General features: G+C 37.4%; 1 protein-coding gene across 2 annotated transcripts in view; it reads left to right on the top strand.

The window, feature by feature from the left end:
• The window catches only part of ppp2r5d (protein phosphatase 2, regulatory subunit B', delta), a 57,778-nt gene that overhangs the window by 29,190 nt on the left and 9,234 nt on the right, over positions 1-19,354 (top strand). For both annotated transcript variants that reach the window (XM_081350310.1, XM_081350309.1), the window contains exons 5-11: positions 713-823; positions 2,327-2,419; positions 14,027-14,157; positions 14,324-14,383; positions 14,498-14,606; positions 16,545-16,598; positions 16,757-16,927. In XM_081350310.1, coding sequence (XP_081206436.1) covers positions 713-823; positions 2,327-2,419; positions 14,027-14,157; positions 14,324-14,383; positions 14,498-14,606; positions 16,545-16,598; positions 16,757-16,927 — 729 coding nt within the window. The remainder of the gene's footprint in view (positions 1-712; positions 824-2,326; positions 2,420-14,026; positions 14,158-14,323; positions 14,384-14,497; positions 14,607-16,544; positions 16,599-16,756; positions 16,928-19,354) is intronic.

Genomic DNA, 19,354 nt, shown 5'->3' with positions numbered 1-19,354 from the left:
TCACATTCCATATTATTGCACCAAATTGCTTTCCAATTGTTTGGCTAAAGTTATACAAACTATATATTACTTTGTGAATGAATTTATCATTCTGATTATTAATTAGCATAAGTAAATGTAACTATATTTTTTTATTTTGAGCTGGTGACGTTCACACAGAATGCAAGACGGAACGCTTTAAAATGAAACGCAACACAGGAATTCAAAAGAGAACTTTTAAGAGTGTCCTATCAAGCGAAAACTGACATGTTGGGCCAAAATTGTCCATCTGACACATCTCTACATAAGCCAAGCCAACACTTAATAATGGTGCATGTGGAACATAACATTAAAAGCAACAGCACAAGTGCCTTCCATGATGAGTTTGGTGGACTTTAGAGAGGTTTGGGAACATGTATAATGCTTATTGAAAACACAATTATAAATTAAACTTCAAAATGTAAGTTTTGGCTTTACAAGTCAGTTTTCTGTGTGAAGAAATTTAAAACCAATTCAAAAATATAATTTGTATAACAATATTCCAGTGCAGCAATAATAATAATATTTTGTGAACTGTAAATCTGTAATAATTGCTTGGTACTAATACTACTTAGTGCCATGATACTTTCACAAAAAATTATTGCGACAAAAAGGTGTTGTGGTTTATTATAGTACTTTTAGTATATTCTCAAAATGGACATGTAATGACAGATAATGTGTTTCTTTTTTCCAGTTTTCTGTAAACTTGTTCAGGACTCTTCCGCCCTCTTCCAATCCTACGGGAGCAGAGTTTGACCCTGAAGAGGATGAACCCACTCTGGAGGCCGCTTGGCCCCACCTGCAGGTGTGTGTGAAGCTTCATATTATCATTACACTAGTCATCTCCCCGGTCCATCATGAAGTTTGCAATATCAGCGTTCTAAATTCGGCTCTAAAAGCCCTGTCATATTTATAAAAATCTTTAGTGTATTAGTGCTGCACGATAATGGGTAAACTGATAATGATGATTATTTTGCTCAAAAACTGTAATCATGATTAATATCCAGATATTCCAGAGAAAGAGGAAGATGAGTTAACACACACACACACACACACACACACATATATATATATATATATATATATATATATATATATATATATATATAAAATAATTATCAAAAGGGGTAAAGTAATAAAGGCCATTTCACTAATAGGCCTGTAGATGGCACATGGACTTCATTTAACCAACTATGACAGCTTCATTAAAACGGAAAATCAATACAAAAAACGATGGCTCCTAATCTTAATTCCAATAATTACAAATGTTAAATTTTTACTTTCTATTGGATCACAGAGGTTTCATTTTTGGAATGAAATTCGAAATTCATGTTTGGATTTATTACAGTTTGACACAGAGAAGGTTCACTCGCAGATTTAGTAGCTGTAAATCACACACCCGGCCTCGTGAACACAGATTGGCTGTATGACACTTTCATTCTAGCAGAATTTCACAATGGACATCACTAAACTTACACGTATATGTTTGTCGGTGTTGTCAGATCATCAGTGCACTTTCGCAGCCCAGAGAAAGCGTGTGCGCATGGTTGCCAGTTCGAGAAGATTAAGTAGAACATTGGACAGAAAACGTATCCTTTTAAGATAAAACTCAGTTTGGGGGATTGATGCTCTTGACATCTGGCAACCTCAAGCAGGAAAGATAGTGAAGGCTCCTTACCAATGCAAGATATCGAGAGAAGCAGATATCATTATCACGATTAAAACACGATTAATCGTGCAGCCCTATAGTGCATGTTAAAGTTTGGTAGTGGTTCTTGGTGGTTGCCCCTTCATGTGCATTTTTTACATTATGTAAATTCAAAGACAGCATCACATGTGTCCTTTGCGATTAATCTCATATTTTTCCCTGAACTCAGTGCAATGCATATCCAAGATAGACGAAGCAAGAGGATGTGGAATATAAAAATATCATTCAGTACAAAATAGTGTGGATAAAAATAGTTTAGTCAAATTAAAATTTACTTTATATTAGTGTTATAATTTGAAGTATGAAGTTGTTTGATTTATCACTATGCTAAAGTCAAAATCAAGTGCAGAGCACTATTTGTGTGGGTCACAGAGTTGCTGCCTATGTAGTGCATTGCATCACTTCTGTGGTTCCCTGCCGGCTTGATTGCAGCAAGGCAGCTCATTGGGTTTTGATGTGTGTCTGAAATGATAAAAAAATATTTTTTTTTTAAATCAGCATTTATTGTTTTGGTGGCAAAGAGAACCTGACAGATGCATTCATCATATATTAATCTTTATTATATCTCTTATTCTCTCCCCCTCTTTCTCTCTTCTTCAGCTGGTTTATGAATTCTTCTTAAGATTCCTAGAGTCACCTGACTTCCAGCCCAATGTTGCCAAAAAATACATCGACCAAAAGTTTGTAATGTCGGTGAGTGTCCTTTCTTCTGTTCTACATCTGCATCATGGTTTGTCTTCATCAGCACACAATCAGAGGAATATAAACACTTCCTCTGTTGTGAGGGTCAGTAAGGAAACTGAGGCCAGCTGCAGCTAAAGGTAGTGTTCAGCACTTGCCGCTGTAGAATACTAAGTCGAGTTTAAAGCAAGGGTGGATCATCATGTTAACCCTCTGGGGTCTGAGGTGTTTTCTGGGCCTTGGAGGTGTTCTGACATGCTCTGACATTTGTGCTTATTTCTGTTACTTGTGACATTTTCATGGCTAAAGTCTAATTACACTGTATTCAGCACAAACTCTGCTACAATAATATTTCAGCAGCATGTGTGTAAAAGTTTGTTGTTTTGAGATAATGACATTTATGCGTGGTTTGTGAAAATAGAAAAAAAAATTCTCACTGAAATAAGGTCATGAAACCCATACTGATTATTTCTTCACAAGACTTTTGAAAATTGTATGACGTAGCCTTGAATATTCGCTCCAAAACTATGTGAAAATCACCCTGACTGCTCATTCAGATAAGACAATATATTGATTTAAAAAATTTACGACGTGTTTTGTGTGAAAAAGCTTTATGCGGGAGCTCATTAATATGAAAGTTTTTCACACCTGAGAAAGACAAAGACACCCTAACGGCCCTATTAGGAGCTATCAGGCCCTATCATTCTGAGCAACCTTGCACAAAGAATTTAAAGATTTAAAAAAGAATGGCTTTTAGATTTTTTTGATTTTTTGGATTTATTTACAACACAACATAATCCAAAGATACAAAACAAATGACAAAAAAGCACTCATTGAAAACAATTATCCAAAGACAGAGACCTTTGTGCCATTCCTAAAAACATTGTACATACCTTTCATTTCCAAGGTGTTTGATTTTCACTTTACCATGTTCATGTACATAGACTCATGTGAATGTTGAAGTCAGCAGGACTCAGTGGCATCTGGGCCCTGAAAAAAAAAGAAAAAAAAAAAAGGGAACATACTGATATCACGAGAAACTATAGGCCTGCACGATTTTGGGAATAAATTTTAGATTTTTCTGGTTAAAATTGCTTTTTAAAATTCACAGAATACACATACACAACAATGTTTCCAACAATAATATAATGAACACCAGGTTTGTTGTGCCTTGTAGGCATAGGCTATGTGCAGTGCTGCATAAAATAATAATAACAATAACCATATCAGCCTATAAATCTTCCAAAATATTTCAGTAACAACTAAGCTAGAGAAAAATATATTGATTATCATGTTACTTCAAATGTTTCCATTCGTTATGATGATATGAAATGAGTTAATAGTAAAAACATGAAGCCGTTTGGTGCTTTTCAAACGCGATCGCGATCCAAATATGATACATTCAAACGCGATCGCGCTCAAATATAAAACATTATGGTTGCCATATAGCCTACATATCTACGTTTGAGCAGATATCCACAAACACAGTAACAGTAAACACGGGTCTAAATGTTATAATATTCACCATATATCTAGCAACAGTTCAACTGCAATGTGAAATTTATGCAACAATTACATCTTTCATGTCTTCAAATCGCGTTCTTCTTCTTCTGAGGTAATGTACGCTCACAAACTCTTTCAAACTCGACGAAAAGCAGAGACTTGTGAAATGTTTTGGTCTTTTGTTTCTGAGGTAACGAGCGCGTTCGCGTTCCATGTGGAGATTTGCATGTGAATATCTTTTGCGCGAGTGGGCGTGTTCAAATTAAAAAATAATTAGGAAGCGTTTGAGAAGCTGGACATCTTGTTGGTTTTATACAAATTACTTAAACAGAGAATATTTGCTTTCAGTTTGAATCCGATCATTTAAAAGTACACACTTAAATGTTTGTAAAGGTATATGGCTCATAAATGTGTGACAAGTATTCGCTGAGTTTGGTTTCAGTTTATAGACGTGCTCAAGAAAAAAAAGTTCACCGCGACGGAGAGGCAGAACGCACACCCTTTTATTTTTATTTATGTTTATTTTCTTTATTTTACAAAAGCACAATGTTTTGATTTGATTGTAAGTGGACACATACAAAAGTAGAAATATCACAGATTCTTTTTTTATATTTCTTTTTTCTGTATGACCATAAATGACGGAGTAATTTAAGTTTATAGTGCTACAATGTGAAGAAAATACGGCAAAACGTGCCGGCGCGTTTGTCGACCTCAGAGGGTTAATATCTATTTGTGCTAGTGATGTCCCGATCAAGTTTTTTGGGCCCCCCGATCCAATCCGAGTCATTGAATACCGAGTATCTACAGAGTCCCGATCAAATACTTGTGCTTTCCTAGTGCTTTGTGCGCACTTCAAGTACATTAAAGTTATTAAAGTCAATTCAATATACAGGACCATGCAAGGAGTTTCTCAAGGGGCTGGGGCTCAACTGTAAAAATGGGGCATCCATCACTATGGAGAAATGCATTCGCTACAATGTAAAGTAGTGAGTGTACAGCTTGTATAACAGTGTAAATTTGCTGTCCCCTCAAAATAACTCAACACACAGCCATTAATGTCTAAACCGCTGGCAACAAAAGTGAGTACACCCCTAAGTGAAAATGTCCAAATTGGGCCCAAATTGTCAATATTTTGTGTGACCACCATTATTTTCCAGCACTGCCTTAAGCCTCTTGGGCATGGAGTTCACCAGAGCTGCACAGGTTGCCACTGGAGTCCTCTTCCATGACGACATCACGGAGCTGCTGGATGTTAGAGACCTTGCGCTCCTCCACCTTCCGCTTGAGGACGCCCCACAGATGCTCAATAGGGTTTAGGTCTGGAGACATGCTTGGCCAGTCCATCACCTTCACCCTCAGCTTCTTTAGCAAGGCGGTGGTCGTCTTTGGAGGTGTGTTTGGGGTCGTTATCATGTTGGAATACTGCCCTGAGGCCCAGTTTCCAAAGGGAGGGGGTCATGCTCTGCTTCAGAATGTCACAGTACATGTTGGCATTCATGGTTCCCTCAATGAACTGAGCCCCAGACCATGACACTCCCACCACCATGCTCGACTGCAGGCAAGACACACTTCTCTTTGTCCTCCTCACCCGGTTGCCGCCACACATGCTTGACACCAGTTTATCTTGCTCTCATCAGACCACAGGACATGGTTCCAGTAATCCATGTCTTTAGTCTGCTTGTCTTCAGCAAATTGTTTGCGGGCTTTCTTGTGCATCATCTTTAGAATAGGCTTCATTCTGGGACGACAGCCATGCAGACCAATTTGATGCAGTGTGCGGCGTATGGCTTCGACCTCTGCAGCAATGCTGGCAGCACTCATACGTCTATTTTGCAAAGCCAACCTCTGATTTCTTTGCCATGAGGTGCCATGTTGAACTTCCAGTGACCAGTGTGAGAGCGATAACACCAAACTTAACACACCTGCTCCCCATTCACACCTGAGACCTTGTAACACTAGCGAGTCACATGACACCCGGGAGGGAAAATGGCTCATTGGACCCAATTTGGACATTTTCACTCAGGGGTCTACTCACTTTTGTTGCCAGCGGTTTAGACATTAATGGCTATGTGTTGAGTTATTTTGAGGGGACAGCAAATTTACACTGTTATACAAGCTATACACTCACTACTTTACATTGTAGTAAAGTGTCATTTCTTCAGTGTTGTCCCATGAAAAGATATAATAAAATATTTACAAAAATGTGAGGGGTGTACTCACTTTTGTGAGATACTGTGTGTGTGTGTGTGTGTGTGTATATATATATATATATATATATATATATATATATATATATATATATATATATATGTGTGTGTGTATGTATTAGGGATGCAAATTATCGATTAATTCATTAATCATTAATTTATTGACCTTATCGATCGATTAACGATTAACCGATAAGCGGTTATTTTCCTGAGAATGTAAATTTCTCACGGTATCAGTAGTGTCTTTAACATAAAAAGCTAAATATTGCTTATAGGCTACTGAATAAAAATGCATGTTATATTGCTCAATTGATGTTTTATTGTAACAGTTGGGATATGGTACAGATAATGGCATTTATGTAAGGGGGGGTGAATTGCTGTTTCATGCATACTGAGTTTTTTACACTGTTAAAGAGTTGGATTCCCATGCTAAACATGGACAAAGTTTCAAAAGTTAAGTTGTACGTTTAAAGGAGTATTTTTGGAACAAAAATACTCCTTCCGGTTTGTCACAAGTTTCGGAAAGTTTTTTTCGAGTATGGCTCTGTCTTACGTAAGATAGGGCGGAATTTCCTTATATGGGTCCTAAGGGCACTTCTCCGCGGCGCGCGCGCACTCGTAGACCAGAGAGAGAAGAGAGCGAAAGCAGTACGTTACCTCAAAGCGCTATGCTCGGCTTTTAGGGAAGTCAGTGTCACCAAAGAAGTGGGTTTTTGGTTGCCAGGGCAAGACAACCCTGCACAGATTCCCAAAGAACCCAGCGTTAAGGTAACAGTGGATGGAGTTTGTTTTTTCGAAGCATCAACAGAGGTTGTGCAAGACTCTTTGTTCCCTGCATTTCGACGATGATTGTTTTATAAACAAAGCCCAGATCGACGGATTTGCAGATCGTCTAATGCTTAAGGATCGAGCAGTCACAATGATAAAGGTTCGCTGTCGCATGCGGTGAGTAAACTGCTTCAAATGTCTCTCTGTGTTGTTGTTAGCTCGGTTAGCACAGCTATAGCACACCGCCCACACGGCCCGCCCCCAGCCGCTCGTTTTTTTCCGGAAAGACTCGGTACAGCCTATCTTTCTTTTATAAATATTAGGGCTGTAGTCAACCAAAGAAATGCTTAGTCGACCAAAGTCAGGTCCTGCGCAACGATTAGTCGACTAAAAAAAAAGAAAAACGCGATGTTTTGCATTTTGATTGAACATTTATTAAACAATTGTCATAGAGCATTTATAAAACAACGAAAAAAAATCAATAATACATAAAACCATAATAATAATAACAGGCCTACAATTCTTTGAAAATTAAGTGATTTTTTTAACTGCAAAGTGAGGAGCTCTGTCCTAGGTCTATAGTGACAGTCACAATCGCGCACCTGACCACATCACACGCTACAAAAAATATAACTGCTAAAACTGCCAAATAATGAAAAATCCTAACAAAAGCTCTCGTTTATACAGGCTGTATATTCTTCTTTACTTTCAAATGGGTTAACTTTTGTCCAGCCGATCTAGGCGTTTTAAAACAAACACACAAAAAACCCAAATAGCCTAAAAAACAATCCTAATAATAGGCTGTATTGAAGGAAGGCCTATAGGTTTATTTTCGTTTTGTTTTGTAATAAATAAGAAGCAAATACGGTATAACAGACAAAATCGGGCGCCCGCGCAGTCACATGCACGTTAACTGGAGCGCATCTTATCCTAACTTAACGAAGCTAAGTGTATGCCTCACACAGACATGAGAAATACATCAAATACACAAAGCTTGAAATGTCTTTAAACGAAATAATTAAAAAAGAAAAAAGAAATAGGCTGATTATGATCCACTATGTGCATTTCTCTCTGTAGGCTCGTTCACTACGGAGAAGGCGATCGTCAACTTCATATTTGCAGCCGACAGAAAACACTAGTTTATTGATAAAAATCAATGCACTCGTCACCGGATTTACAAATTCACATCTAGCTTGTTGCACGCACACATATTATGTCGAAATAACATTATTATTAATAATAGCCTACATCTTTTAAAATATTTTATTGAATGCTGAATGTTGCGCTTGTTCAATTAAATAATTTAAACAATTTAATAACTCCATTACCACCTCGGGTGTGCATTATTTTTCTAATAATTCAACGGCCTGTCGTCAATTATTCCTTACTTGTTCCGTTACCTCCAACCCCGTTTTGAGTCGCCGGATCCACCCTTCCCTTTGCGCTCCTGGACCTCCCAGTTTACAAATTAAGCACTGGTTCTAACTGAATGAATACAGCAAAACTACCTATTCGTTACTGAGCGCGAAGCAGCAGTGCAGCCAGCCACAGGTGCGGTTCCCGAGTGTTCTACGTGATGCGCTAACTGTGGCGCTGTTACAAAATAGCCTGAATTAAAGCATTTAAAGTTAGGGATAAAACATAGGCTAATTATATTTAGAATACAGTAATATATAACTGCTTATAAAGGAATAAATATCAAGGAGTAAATCAATGAAAATTTCTTTACTGGTGAAAAAAAAAAAAAAAAAAATTATGCAACTGGTCGACCAATGAGAATGTCAGTCGACCAAGACGGCATCGACCGATTAGTCGACTAAACGACTAAAGTTGACAGCCCTAATAAATATAATAAAACTAAAGACGTTTTGGAGATATGAAGGATGCAATACTCCTCTATAGGTACTCAAGATTAACAGGAGATTGAGTGAAAATGAGCATTTCACCCAAAATAAATAAATAAATTATGCACAGAAAATTAAAATACATAAAAAATAATTGTGCACTGGCTCACCTGTTGCATGTGAAACATTAAGCAACATAAAATACATTTTAAATAAAAATCCCCATGGGTAGGCTTAGCCTACAATATTAACCCTCTGGGGTCTGGGCTGTTTTTGGGGCCCTTGAGATGTTCTGACATGCCCTGACATTTGTGCTTTTTTCAGTTGCTTATAAACATATTAATGGCAAAGGTGTAAATTCACTCTATAAAGCACAAACAGGGCTACCATAATATGTGAGCCATGTGTATGTACATGTTTTCATTTTTGAGAGAATAATGTTTATGCGTGGTTATTGAAAAAAATAAAAAATAAAAATTCTGAAATAAGGCCACAAAACACATAGTAAATAAGTGTCAATAAGACTTTTGACAAATGGATGTCCTCGCCTAGTGTTTTTTCTTCAAAATTATGTGAAAATAGTCTTGCTTTATCGTTCACATAAAACCATACATTGATTTAAATTGATGTAAAACAGGTTTTGCTTGGAAAGCCAATATGCGAGGGGGAGGAGTAGTTTACACCTTAGATTACAGTGTCCCACCCACTTTGCATAATGATGAGCCATTCACTCAGGTGTGAAACTGACTGAGCCACAATACAAGAACAACAGATATATTTAGAAGACTTATATTGACCATTTAAGATTTTGCTTACATCTATCTTGTAAATATGTTTTGCTATTTTATTAAAAAGGTTACAATTACAACAATAATTACAATTTCAACAATATTTCAAGTGTACTCTTTCTTTGTAAAAAAAAAAAAAAGATTATAGGCCTACATTTTATCTATGTATTCATATTTCAGTCGATTTTTACTCATCTCAGTAGCAATTCAGTTTGCTAAAACATCATCATTCATTCACACACGCGATTTAAATTTAACTTCTGGCAAAGATGAAGTTGACGATAGGCTATTGACTCGCGATCTTCGCAGTAGGCTAGTGTTTTGGATGGTTTGTTTAGAACCAGCTTTCTGTAAATATATTTCACATTTTTTAGACATGTGAGGCGAGTATAGGCTACGGTCTGGTTCATGATGATCTCCAGTTCAAGCACCTTATGTTGTGATTGCTAGCCTATATTTACTTTAAATCCAGGAAATTTGTTAATGAAAAAATTATTAAAATTAAGATACAATTGATACAAAACGAAATTCGTTTTAAAGAAAGGATTTGTACTTTCTGTTTTGAGGTCTCTGTGAAAGTTTGAAAGTCTTTTAGTGCTTTTTTTAGAGCGCTCGCGTCCATAATGGAGAACTGTCACGTAATATTGTTTTTTCCTCATAAATGCGAACACGAAAAATAAAAGACAAAAGACTTTTAAGTAAAACTTACTCTGAAATTGTGTTCTCGGCGGAATTCGCTCTTCAAAATGCTGCCGTTCGTCCTCTGAGGAAAAGGTGCATTCTTCCTCGCTGTCCAGAATCATCTGAAGGGAGTCTTTATTACCGGAGAAGCGTGTCATACTCAAAACGCGATGAACTATCAGTCTGAAGTCTGATGAACAAACTGTGTTTTTATGGCATTGATCGGGGGGCGTATGCGATGCATACTAGATCAGGTAAACTATTTACATGTGAATCGCGCCGGGGGCGGGGCGGCTGCAGCTCATTTAGAGATAATGAAGGGAGAAGGAAAAACGGTACCTCTCCTTGCTTTCAAAGGGATTACATGAGTTAAAAACATTTGTTTTTTATATAAATTACTTCATTTAAAAGAGGAGATTTCAAGCTTCATAAAGACATATCTCACGTGCCTGTGTGAGAAGTATTCGCTGAGTTATGATTCATTTTCGGACGCGTTTCAGAATGGACTACACGGACAGAGAGAAGGCAGAACTCGCTTCGTGATTATTTTTCTTTATTTGGCAAAAAGCACAACATTTTGTTTTTATTGTGAGTATACACAAAAATAATACACATTTAACAGAATCGATTGATGTATGAAACTTGTTTTATAAAATCAAAGTCAAAAGAGTATTTGGGGTCTCAATTCAACTCATAAGGAAAAAAGCGAGCAGATCACGCCGGCGTGATCTCCGACCTCTGAGGGTTAAGCCTACATATAATAATCTATCTGGTAAACTACTTGAATGAAAAACTTGAAACAATAGCAGCAGCAGCACTTATAATCCCCCTTGGTCTGAGAAAGGTAACAGTAAGATTACTAGACCTGGAAACTTCAAATATAGAACTGAACACAACTTAAATCATCCCTGAGGAAGGTGACAGTAAAATTAGAGGGCGTCCCTCGTTTACACTGTCAGTGAAATGTGACCAAATTCCGATTTTTTGCTCATATGTGACACAGATCCGATGTGTTCTATGACAGTGTAAACAGGAAAAAAATGCATGCATTCGGATATTTCGAGATCGGTTTCAGGCCTGTGGAAATAAATCGGATATGTGCCAATGCGACTGTCATGTAAACAGGCAGATCGGATTTTCTGAGGCATTAGGCAACGTCTCCGCGGTTTAATGACGAGAGAAACCCACGCGCATCTGCAAAGGGACGGATGACCCGACAAAACGTTGTGTCGTCGTAGGAGAGGAATGTGGACAAACGTTGACACAACATGTTGTACACAACAAAATTTCGGACCCACTGCTCCCCGTTAAAGCCAATATTTAAAGTCAGTATGCTCCCACCAGTCCTGAGATCTCTCTCACACACAATAACTGAAGCATATGCGCAATGGTGGCACTTTTCGTCCTCCTTCGCCTCAAATTGGAAATGCTCCCACACTCCGTTTTGACCGCCTCATGTTTGGTTTCTTTTTTGCCGCCTCAGGTTTGTGTCGGGTCTCTCGCCGCCCGCGAGAATCTCGTGTCACGTTCGCAATGTTCAATTAGCCGACAATTAATTTAATTTAATCGAGTAAATTCTTGTCGACAATTAAAGGTGCCCTAGAATGTGAAATTGAATTTATCTTGGCATAGTTAAATAACAAGAGTTCAGTACATGGACATGACATACAGTGAGTCTCAAACACCATAGTTTTCTCTTTCTTATTTAAATCTCGTTTTCGAAAAACACCCCTGAAAAACAGGCGAATCTCCACATAACACCAACTGTGACGCAACAGTTGGGATCATTAATATGTACGCCTCTAAATATTTGCATAAGCCAGCCCATGCTCAGTGCCAGGCGAAACTGCACAGCCGAATCATCGGAAGTTCTGCAGGTGAAGAAACAAGCGAGGATCATAGAGAAAATGGCAGATCTATCTATAATCTATCTATAATCTATCTATAATCTATCTATAATCGGAAAACCGCTACAGTTTAATTCGAAGTTGTTAGTTGCTCTGCCCATTTCACCGCGGACTGTTTTTCTAACCTGGAACAACATCAAGCAGCCAGGCTTCTCTCGGCGTCTCAAACGGACGAAGGGGGCAATTTCAACTAACGTTATATTCCCGCAAGCGGTAAGTAGTGATTTTATTAACGATAATTTACACTGTGTTATCTAGATCCAGCGCGATATTGTTTTTTCCTCGAGAGACATCGTGGCTTGCAGACGAGCGAACGAAGCATGGCTCAGTGTTTGGATGTAACTACAAATGAACACAAAAATATTTTTTTAGCTCCTTCATCCGAGCATCTGGAGAACCAGTGGGTTATGTGAATTTCTGATGTGTAATTGTTCAAGTCCAGACAGATAATGTTTCTCTCAAAGTCGTTCAACACTGTTTATGCATCAGTAAATCGCGTTGCAGTGATAAGATCTTCATTCACGCGATCGACAGGCTGTCATCTGCTCAATGCTGGAATAGATCTAAATACTTAAAAAACGTATCATGATTCGTTAATCCCGATAGCTGTAATAGTAAAAACGTATAATCGCTGTAATAGTAAATGTTTTCCAGATAGCTCTACATGTAATGCCAGATATTTCATATGCAAGCATGTCAGCCAATCACAGCAGTGGGCGTTTACACTGAAGTCTCACAGCAGACACGCCCCTTCAAACAGAGTGTCCAGATCAGGGTATGAAATCAGGCTAGGAAATATGCCTTTTATTTCTAAATTATAACAAATTTTGATCTAATAAACATACTAACATTGGGCACCCCAGGAAACATTATAAAATAATAAAATAATCCATTCTACGGCACCTTTAATCGATAATCGATTAACCGTTTACATCCCTAGTATGTATGTATATAATGAAGCTTGACTCACCATTGGGTAGTAATGTTCTATTTAAAACCAGACTTTGCAAGAACAAAGCAAATTAATAAATTCTATAGAAACATAATATAATTGTAAATTATTAATATAAGTAAACAGTCTGTAATAAAATAAGAACAGATGATGAAACTTCAAGAAATAGCACAAATAAAAACAACAGAACAAAGATAATACGTAATTGCAACAAGTTCTCATATAGTCTTAGACCAGATAAAAATAAACGGTAAACAAATGACTTTTGAGGGATTTAAAAAAAAAAAAGTGTGCATCAAATATGCTTAACAGAAGCTTGAATGTGTGTGACACGCTAGAACAGAGCTCATTGGTTCTTGCATGCCACGCAAGTTGATGTTAAATAAAGGATCAGGCTTAGGATAGCCGATACCGATCAGTTAAAAACAAATCTTAATCGGCCCGATACCAATCCTTGAGATAATCTCAGGACGTCCCTACTTTGTGCACTTTGGTGGACAGATTTTTTTTTAATTATTATTATTGAAGATGATACTGGTATCTGGAGAGATATCTGGCTTGATGACGTGTCTAAAAGGAAAGCTGAGATTTAGGTCACAAGAGCTTTTTTAGCAAATATTAATAAATATTTAGTCTCATCCAATGACCAGCTTGTAAAATGTGAGAAGTAAATAAACATATGCAAGTTTGAATGACATAAAACATTCCGCATCACAACAGCAAGATATTTTTGAATCCTATTGAGAAAATAGTGGATTCAGGCGTTTACATGCTTTATTTTTTCCTTTTGATCAGATTATATAAGGTCTACACTAACTGTTTACAGGAAGGCTGTTCAGTCTGATTGAGCTGTCAGTCTGATTATAAACGGACTTATTTGGATGCATGTAAACGTAGCTACTGGGATTGGGTCTCAGAACCCATCTAATGATTGAGCTAATGGATTCAGTTCACCTTATTTCTTTTCAGCTGCTGGAGCTTTTTGACAGTGAAGACCCCAGAGAGCGGGACTTCCTGAAAACCATCCTGCACAGGATCTATGGAAAGTTCCTGGGGCTGAGAGCCTACGTCCGTCGGCAGATCAACAATATATTCTACAGGCAAGCTGTCCTTTGCATATGGTTCTTTCAGCTATCAAAATATTCTCATTCATAAACTTTGTAAGAGTAGATGCAGAAAATGTGAGCTCTTGGATTTGGAAGTGTGAGTGTCTGTCTTTGTCCAGAATTCATCCATTGAGTCGATGTCCTTGATCTCGCTCTGTAGGTTTATATACGAGACGGAGCATCACAATGGGATTGCAGAGCTCTTAGAAATCTTAGGAAGGTGAGCGTGACCACTATCAGTGTTGCCATGACAAATCTGAAGGGAGGTCTTTCTCTCTTTGCTGAACTGAAAGAACCTGTCCGTCACATGACCGATCTCATGTTCTTCCCACAGCATAATTAATGGCTTTGCCCTGCCACTGAAAGAGGAGCACAAAATGTTCCTCATCAGAGTGCTTCTGCCTTTACACAAAGTCAAGTCTCTCAGCGTCTATCACCCACAGGTACGCTTAAGGAAATCTCTTCTGAAAGTATTTGTTTAATTGAGGACTTTAATGCTGAAAGGATTGCTTTCACTAAAGGGGGGGAGGAGGAGGGGGGAAGGGGGGGTGATTATATGAAAAAAATATAATGTAAAAATGACAGAATTCTCAATTTCAGTAATTGCATTAACTAGTGTAAGTTCAAGTCCTAAAATGTGATTGGCTCACTGATGTTAATCATTTAGTAAAACACTGGGATGTTTCTCTGTTTTTCTCAGTCCACTTATCATTTTAAGCTTCTATTGGGGAGGAAGAAAGATATGCAAACTCAAAATTATGCTGTAGTACTGAATACTGAATGCAAGACTCTGATTACCTGTGGCTTAACAGCACTCTTGCTTGCATGATTGAAAAATAAAGAAATAATATTTAAACATTTTATTTGCTTGCATTTGAGAAAAATTCTGAACCAAAAAAATTAAGCTTCTGTATTTAAGGTCACCTTGAGTGCTGTTACTTTACAGCATATTGGAGACCTTTTTGGCAGCTAATGGTTATTTCAGATGTTATTTAACAATTTGAGGTAAAATGCGTTCAGTTCAATCATTTCTCTTCATGTTTGACATTAGAACAAAGGCAAGTAGGAAAGCTTTACAGCAACTAATGTTTTTGGTTTAGTTCCACACCATGAGGATGTAAGGCTGTACTCAACCAAAGAAAATCTTGGTCGACTGAAGTCCTGAGGTTTTCGACTAAAAATCGACTAAAATTGACTAAAATTTTAAAATTTCTAATGACGTTAGAAAAAAAATGTTAAATTAATTAGCTGCGCACTGTGCGCAGTACTTGGTAGCCTTGTTGTCCGCCTAAATGAATTATAAATAAACATAAAAAACTAGTAGGCTATTTGCAGTATATTAAATCGTTTTTGACGTAATTAATTTGCACTGAAATGAGTCTGACACACGAGTCTGTCGGCTCTGCAGCGTTGCATCACGTGCACCTGCGCAATATCATAGCCTATGATTTCCGAAAATAGTAATATGTTGTCAACTAGTGATATCATGACAAGAACTTTTGAGGAATATGTAACATAATTTAGACAATTGTTTCTGTCATATGTATTATAATAACTGACAGACACTATAATTTCAGCCTCTCTGTGCAGCTCGCATGGCTGTCGCATGGCTTACAGTCTATGGGATGAACATTGGAGCTCAGCTTCAGCTTCGGCTGAGACACGAATAGACTATTAACTTAAAGCGTTTACTCTTAAACACAAAAGGCACGTCCACTTTAATAAAAAAAATTATATTTATTAAACAAACCAGATCAAGTAATATTCAGCAAACCTTCTAGTAGCCTACTTTCTTCAATCTGTCCGTCTTCTCCGGTGAGTTGGGCTAATCCAAAAGAAGTGAAAACAAGGGGGGGTGTTCTGAAGACACCGCCATTAGCAATTAGTGCTTTCCACCTGATGAAATGAACGCGGCAAAACTGATGAAATGAACGCAGCAAAACTGATTACTGGTAAATGAACGCGACAAAACTAATGAAATGAACGCGGCAAAAAATCGACCAATCAGAATTTTGGTCGAGCCAGAACGTATCGACCAAATAATCGACTAATCGACTGGGAGAATACAGCCCTATGAGGATGCACCTTTTTCTAGCAAGCTCTTGCATTTCCTCCTTCACAGTGATATTTGAAAGTGAAACACCCATGAATTTTGCATAACCACATGTGAAAGAATTCATATTTACCAGTTTAGTGCTTCATCCAGCATATCGCCCTCCCCCGCCTCACTGTATCCATAGTTTATAAGTATTAGAGGTTAAGATGGTTTGCATGGTAGGTGTTGCACAATGTATTAATAGAATTAGGAATAGCAGTGGCTCAATGTTAGTCATCCTATTATGTTCTTTTTGGGGGAAAAAAGTAATTTCCTGTGCTTTCAGCTGGCCTACTGTGTGGTGCAGTTTTTGGAAAAGGACAGCAGCCTCACTGAACCTGTAAGATTTACAGCATTGGCAACTGCACTGTTTTCTGTCACTATTATTAACATTTCTTTCAAGTATTTTTCTATATAAATTCTTTATTCATGGTGAACTTGAACTTAACTGGTGCAAAGATGACATTCTCAGCCATTTGTCTTCCTCTTCTGCATCAGGTGATTATGGGCCTGCTGAAGTTCTGGCCTAAGACCCACAGTCCTAAGGAGGTGATGTTTCTGAATGAACTGGAGGAAATCTTGGATGTCATTGAGCCCTCAGAGTTTGTTAAAGTCATGGAGCCTCTGTTTAGACAGTTGGCCAAGTGTGTATCAAGTCCACACTTCCAGGTATGAAAGCACTGATCTCGTTCTATCACTGAACATTGGGCATCATTTACATAATCTTTTACACATCGTCGATGTTGGGCAGAAACCTTGTATCTCCTTATTCATCTCTTTTTTTAATTTTATTTTTCACAAATCATTACTATTGGTAACCTTTACGTCTGTCTGTGGGTTTTGCAAGTATTTAACCCTTGTGCATCCTTAAGGAATTTTTTGTCTTTTTCAGTTTTGTTTTTTTGATCACTTTGCCTGTGTCAAGGCCAACTGCATAAAATTTGGCACAGGTGTGTATTTTTATTGGAATTTTACTATTTCACCCCCATTTCCTTTAAAAAATCTATTTTGCACTAGGTACACAAAATAGTTCCTCTCAGCGCCTTTTGGACAAAAATGTCCGTATTGAAACCCATTAAAACTGCAATTTTTTATTCCAGGGCCATTTAACTATAAAATGATGCAATCTTTTAGAGGCTTTCGTTCTGTTAGCAAGGCTTCAAAATTTAAATTTGTACAATTTATTACCAGATGGTGCCCTTTTTTTCAGGTTTGGCCTATAAAGCAAATAATGCTTTATTCCTGTTTTCCGCTTCGGCATATTATAGAGCCAGTTGGATAAATTATGCAGCGATAATTGTGTGGGTGTGTTGGTATGGATGTCTGAGTGTGGTTTTTATGTGTGCAGTAAAACAAATGTATGTGTGCTTGATATATTTGAGAGTGAAAAACTCAACTGCAAATCTAAAATCCAACCACTGTGTGCACCAGTGGAGTTTTGCTGGCATCTAATGGGGAAAATCTGTTACTGCCCCCAAACAATATCTTACCGAAAGCTAATTTTTTTTAGATAACATCCTCAAATTTGGAACACAACTTGCTTAGATTTATGGCTTTGAATTTCTGTTTTAGAGTTCAATATGTTTCATAAAATATAAATGTTATATAAAATAATGTTCATAAATCATTTTCATAAACTTAAACCTAAATAACTTTCTTTTTTTCTTTTTTTTTTTTTTTACAATTTTTTTACTTCAGCAATAATCTGCCAAGGGTCTTCTTTAAAATGAGACCAAACTTAAGTCTTTGCTCCGAAGCTTCAAATTTTTATGACAGTTTTTTGAGACAAACATTTTTTGTCCACTGTCCATAGTGGACAAAAATGTTCATGTCAAAAAAGTGTCATAAAAATGTGAAGCTTCGGAGCAAAGACTTAAGTTTGGTTTCATTTATATGTAATGTGTGTCAAAGCTATGTGTAACTTTTTTTAATTGATTCACAAGGGTTAAAAGTATTTGAAGCTTGTGACTAAACCTCGTCACTCCATTGGATCCTCAAACTGTCATTCAAACCTCATAACTCCGCCCGCCTCTATGGTGAATGAAGAGCCGCACACAGTTTGGAGCGTTTCTGCTTGTTTGCAATGCAAGAGTAAATAAAGACCTGGTTCTTTGAATACGTACAGTGTTTTTGTTACTCATGAAACGCTATATATAAAGGCTAATGTTTAATGTATTTGAGGAGCGGAGAAGACAATCTTAGCATTTGTCGTTGAGTCACAGTCAATACTGTCTGAAACATCCTACGCAAAGCACTTCGTCTATAGTAACATGAGATTGTGGCCAAATGACCGAAAAAACTAAGCGCCCACATAGCCACAGTAAACTTTATAATCTGTAAATTGATGGAAACGTACTGCGATGCACTTGCCGCCTCAGATTCACCCGTTCTAATGACGGACAATACACGCATGTACGAATTTCACTGGTCAAAAACCTTGCAACTCCATTTGAGCTTGATTTTGATTAAATGTTCATAACAATGACCCATGCAACTGTCTGAAACCCATAATAAAGACACAATATCAACTTTGACATGTTTTATTATGTCAAAATTTTATTTATTATGTTTTATTATTTAAAATTCTATATCAAAAATTATAAGGAAACACCAGTACTTTGTTTAGGCTTGGCTTGTAGGGATTTCCAAACCTGCGCACATATATTCAAACACACATAACTATAGAACCAATTCTTAATGCGCATGTGAACGCCATCAGCGTTTCTCACAGGTTCGCGTTTAAAGTCTGTGTAGAGAGAATGGTGTCGTCTTAGCGGCCCAAATTTAATAACAAATGATTGTTGCGACGGAAGCGAATCAATCAAAACTAACTTTAGCTGGAATATAACTTTATTAAAGAACCGCTATAAAGCCAAAACAATCTTACCTTAAATTATACGTTTATCTCTGTAAAGCTGCTTTGAAACAATCTACATTGTTAAAAGCGCTATATAAATGAAGATGACTTGACTTGACTTAAAAATGTGTTTTTTCCAGTTCTTAAAAAGTAGTGTTTTTGGAGATACAAGGTTTCCACCCGACAGCGACGATATGCAGTAGCATAAAAAGAGCATTGTAGCATGTTTGAGTGTGATA

The sequence above is a fragment of the Scardinius erythrophthalmus genome, assembly GCF_964197995.2.
Source record: "Scardinius erythrophthalmus genome assembly, chromosome: 21".
NCBI lineage: Eukaryota > Metazoa > Chordata > Actinopteri > Cypriniformes > Leuciscidae > Scardinius > Scardinius erythrophthalmus.
Note: the sequence above shows the minus strand (reverse complement) of the source record. Positions and strands in the feature narration are given on the sequence as shown.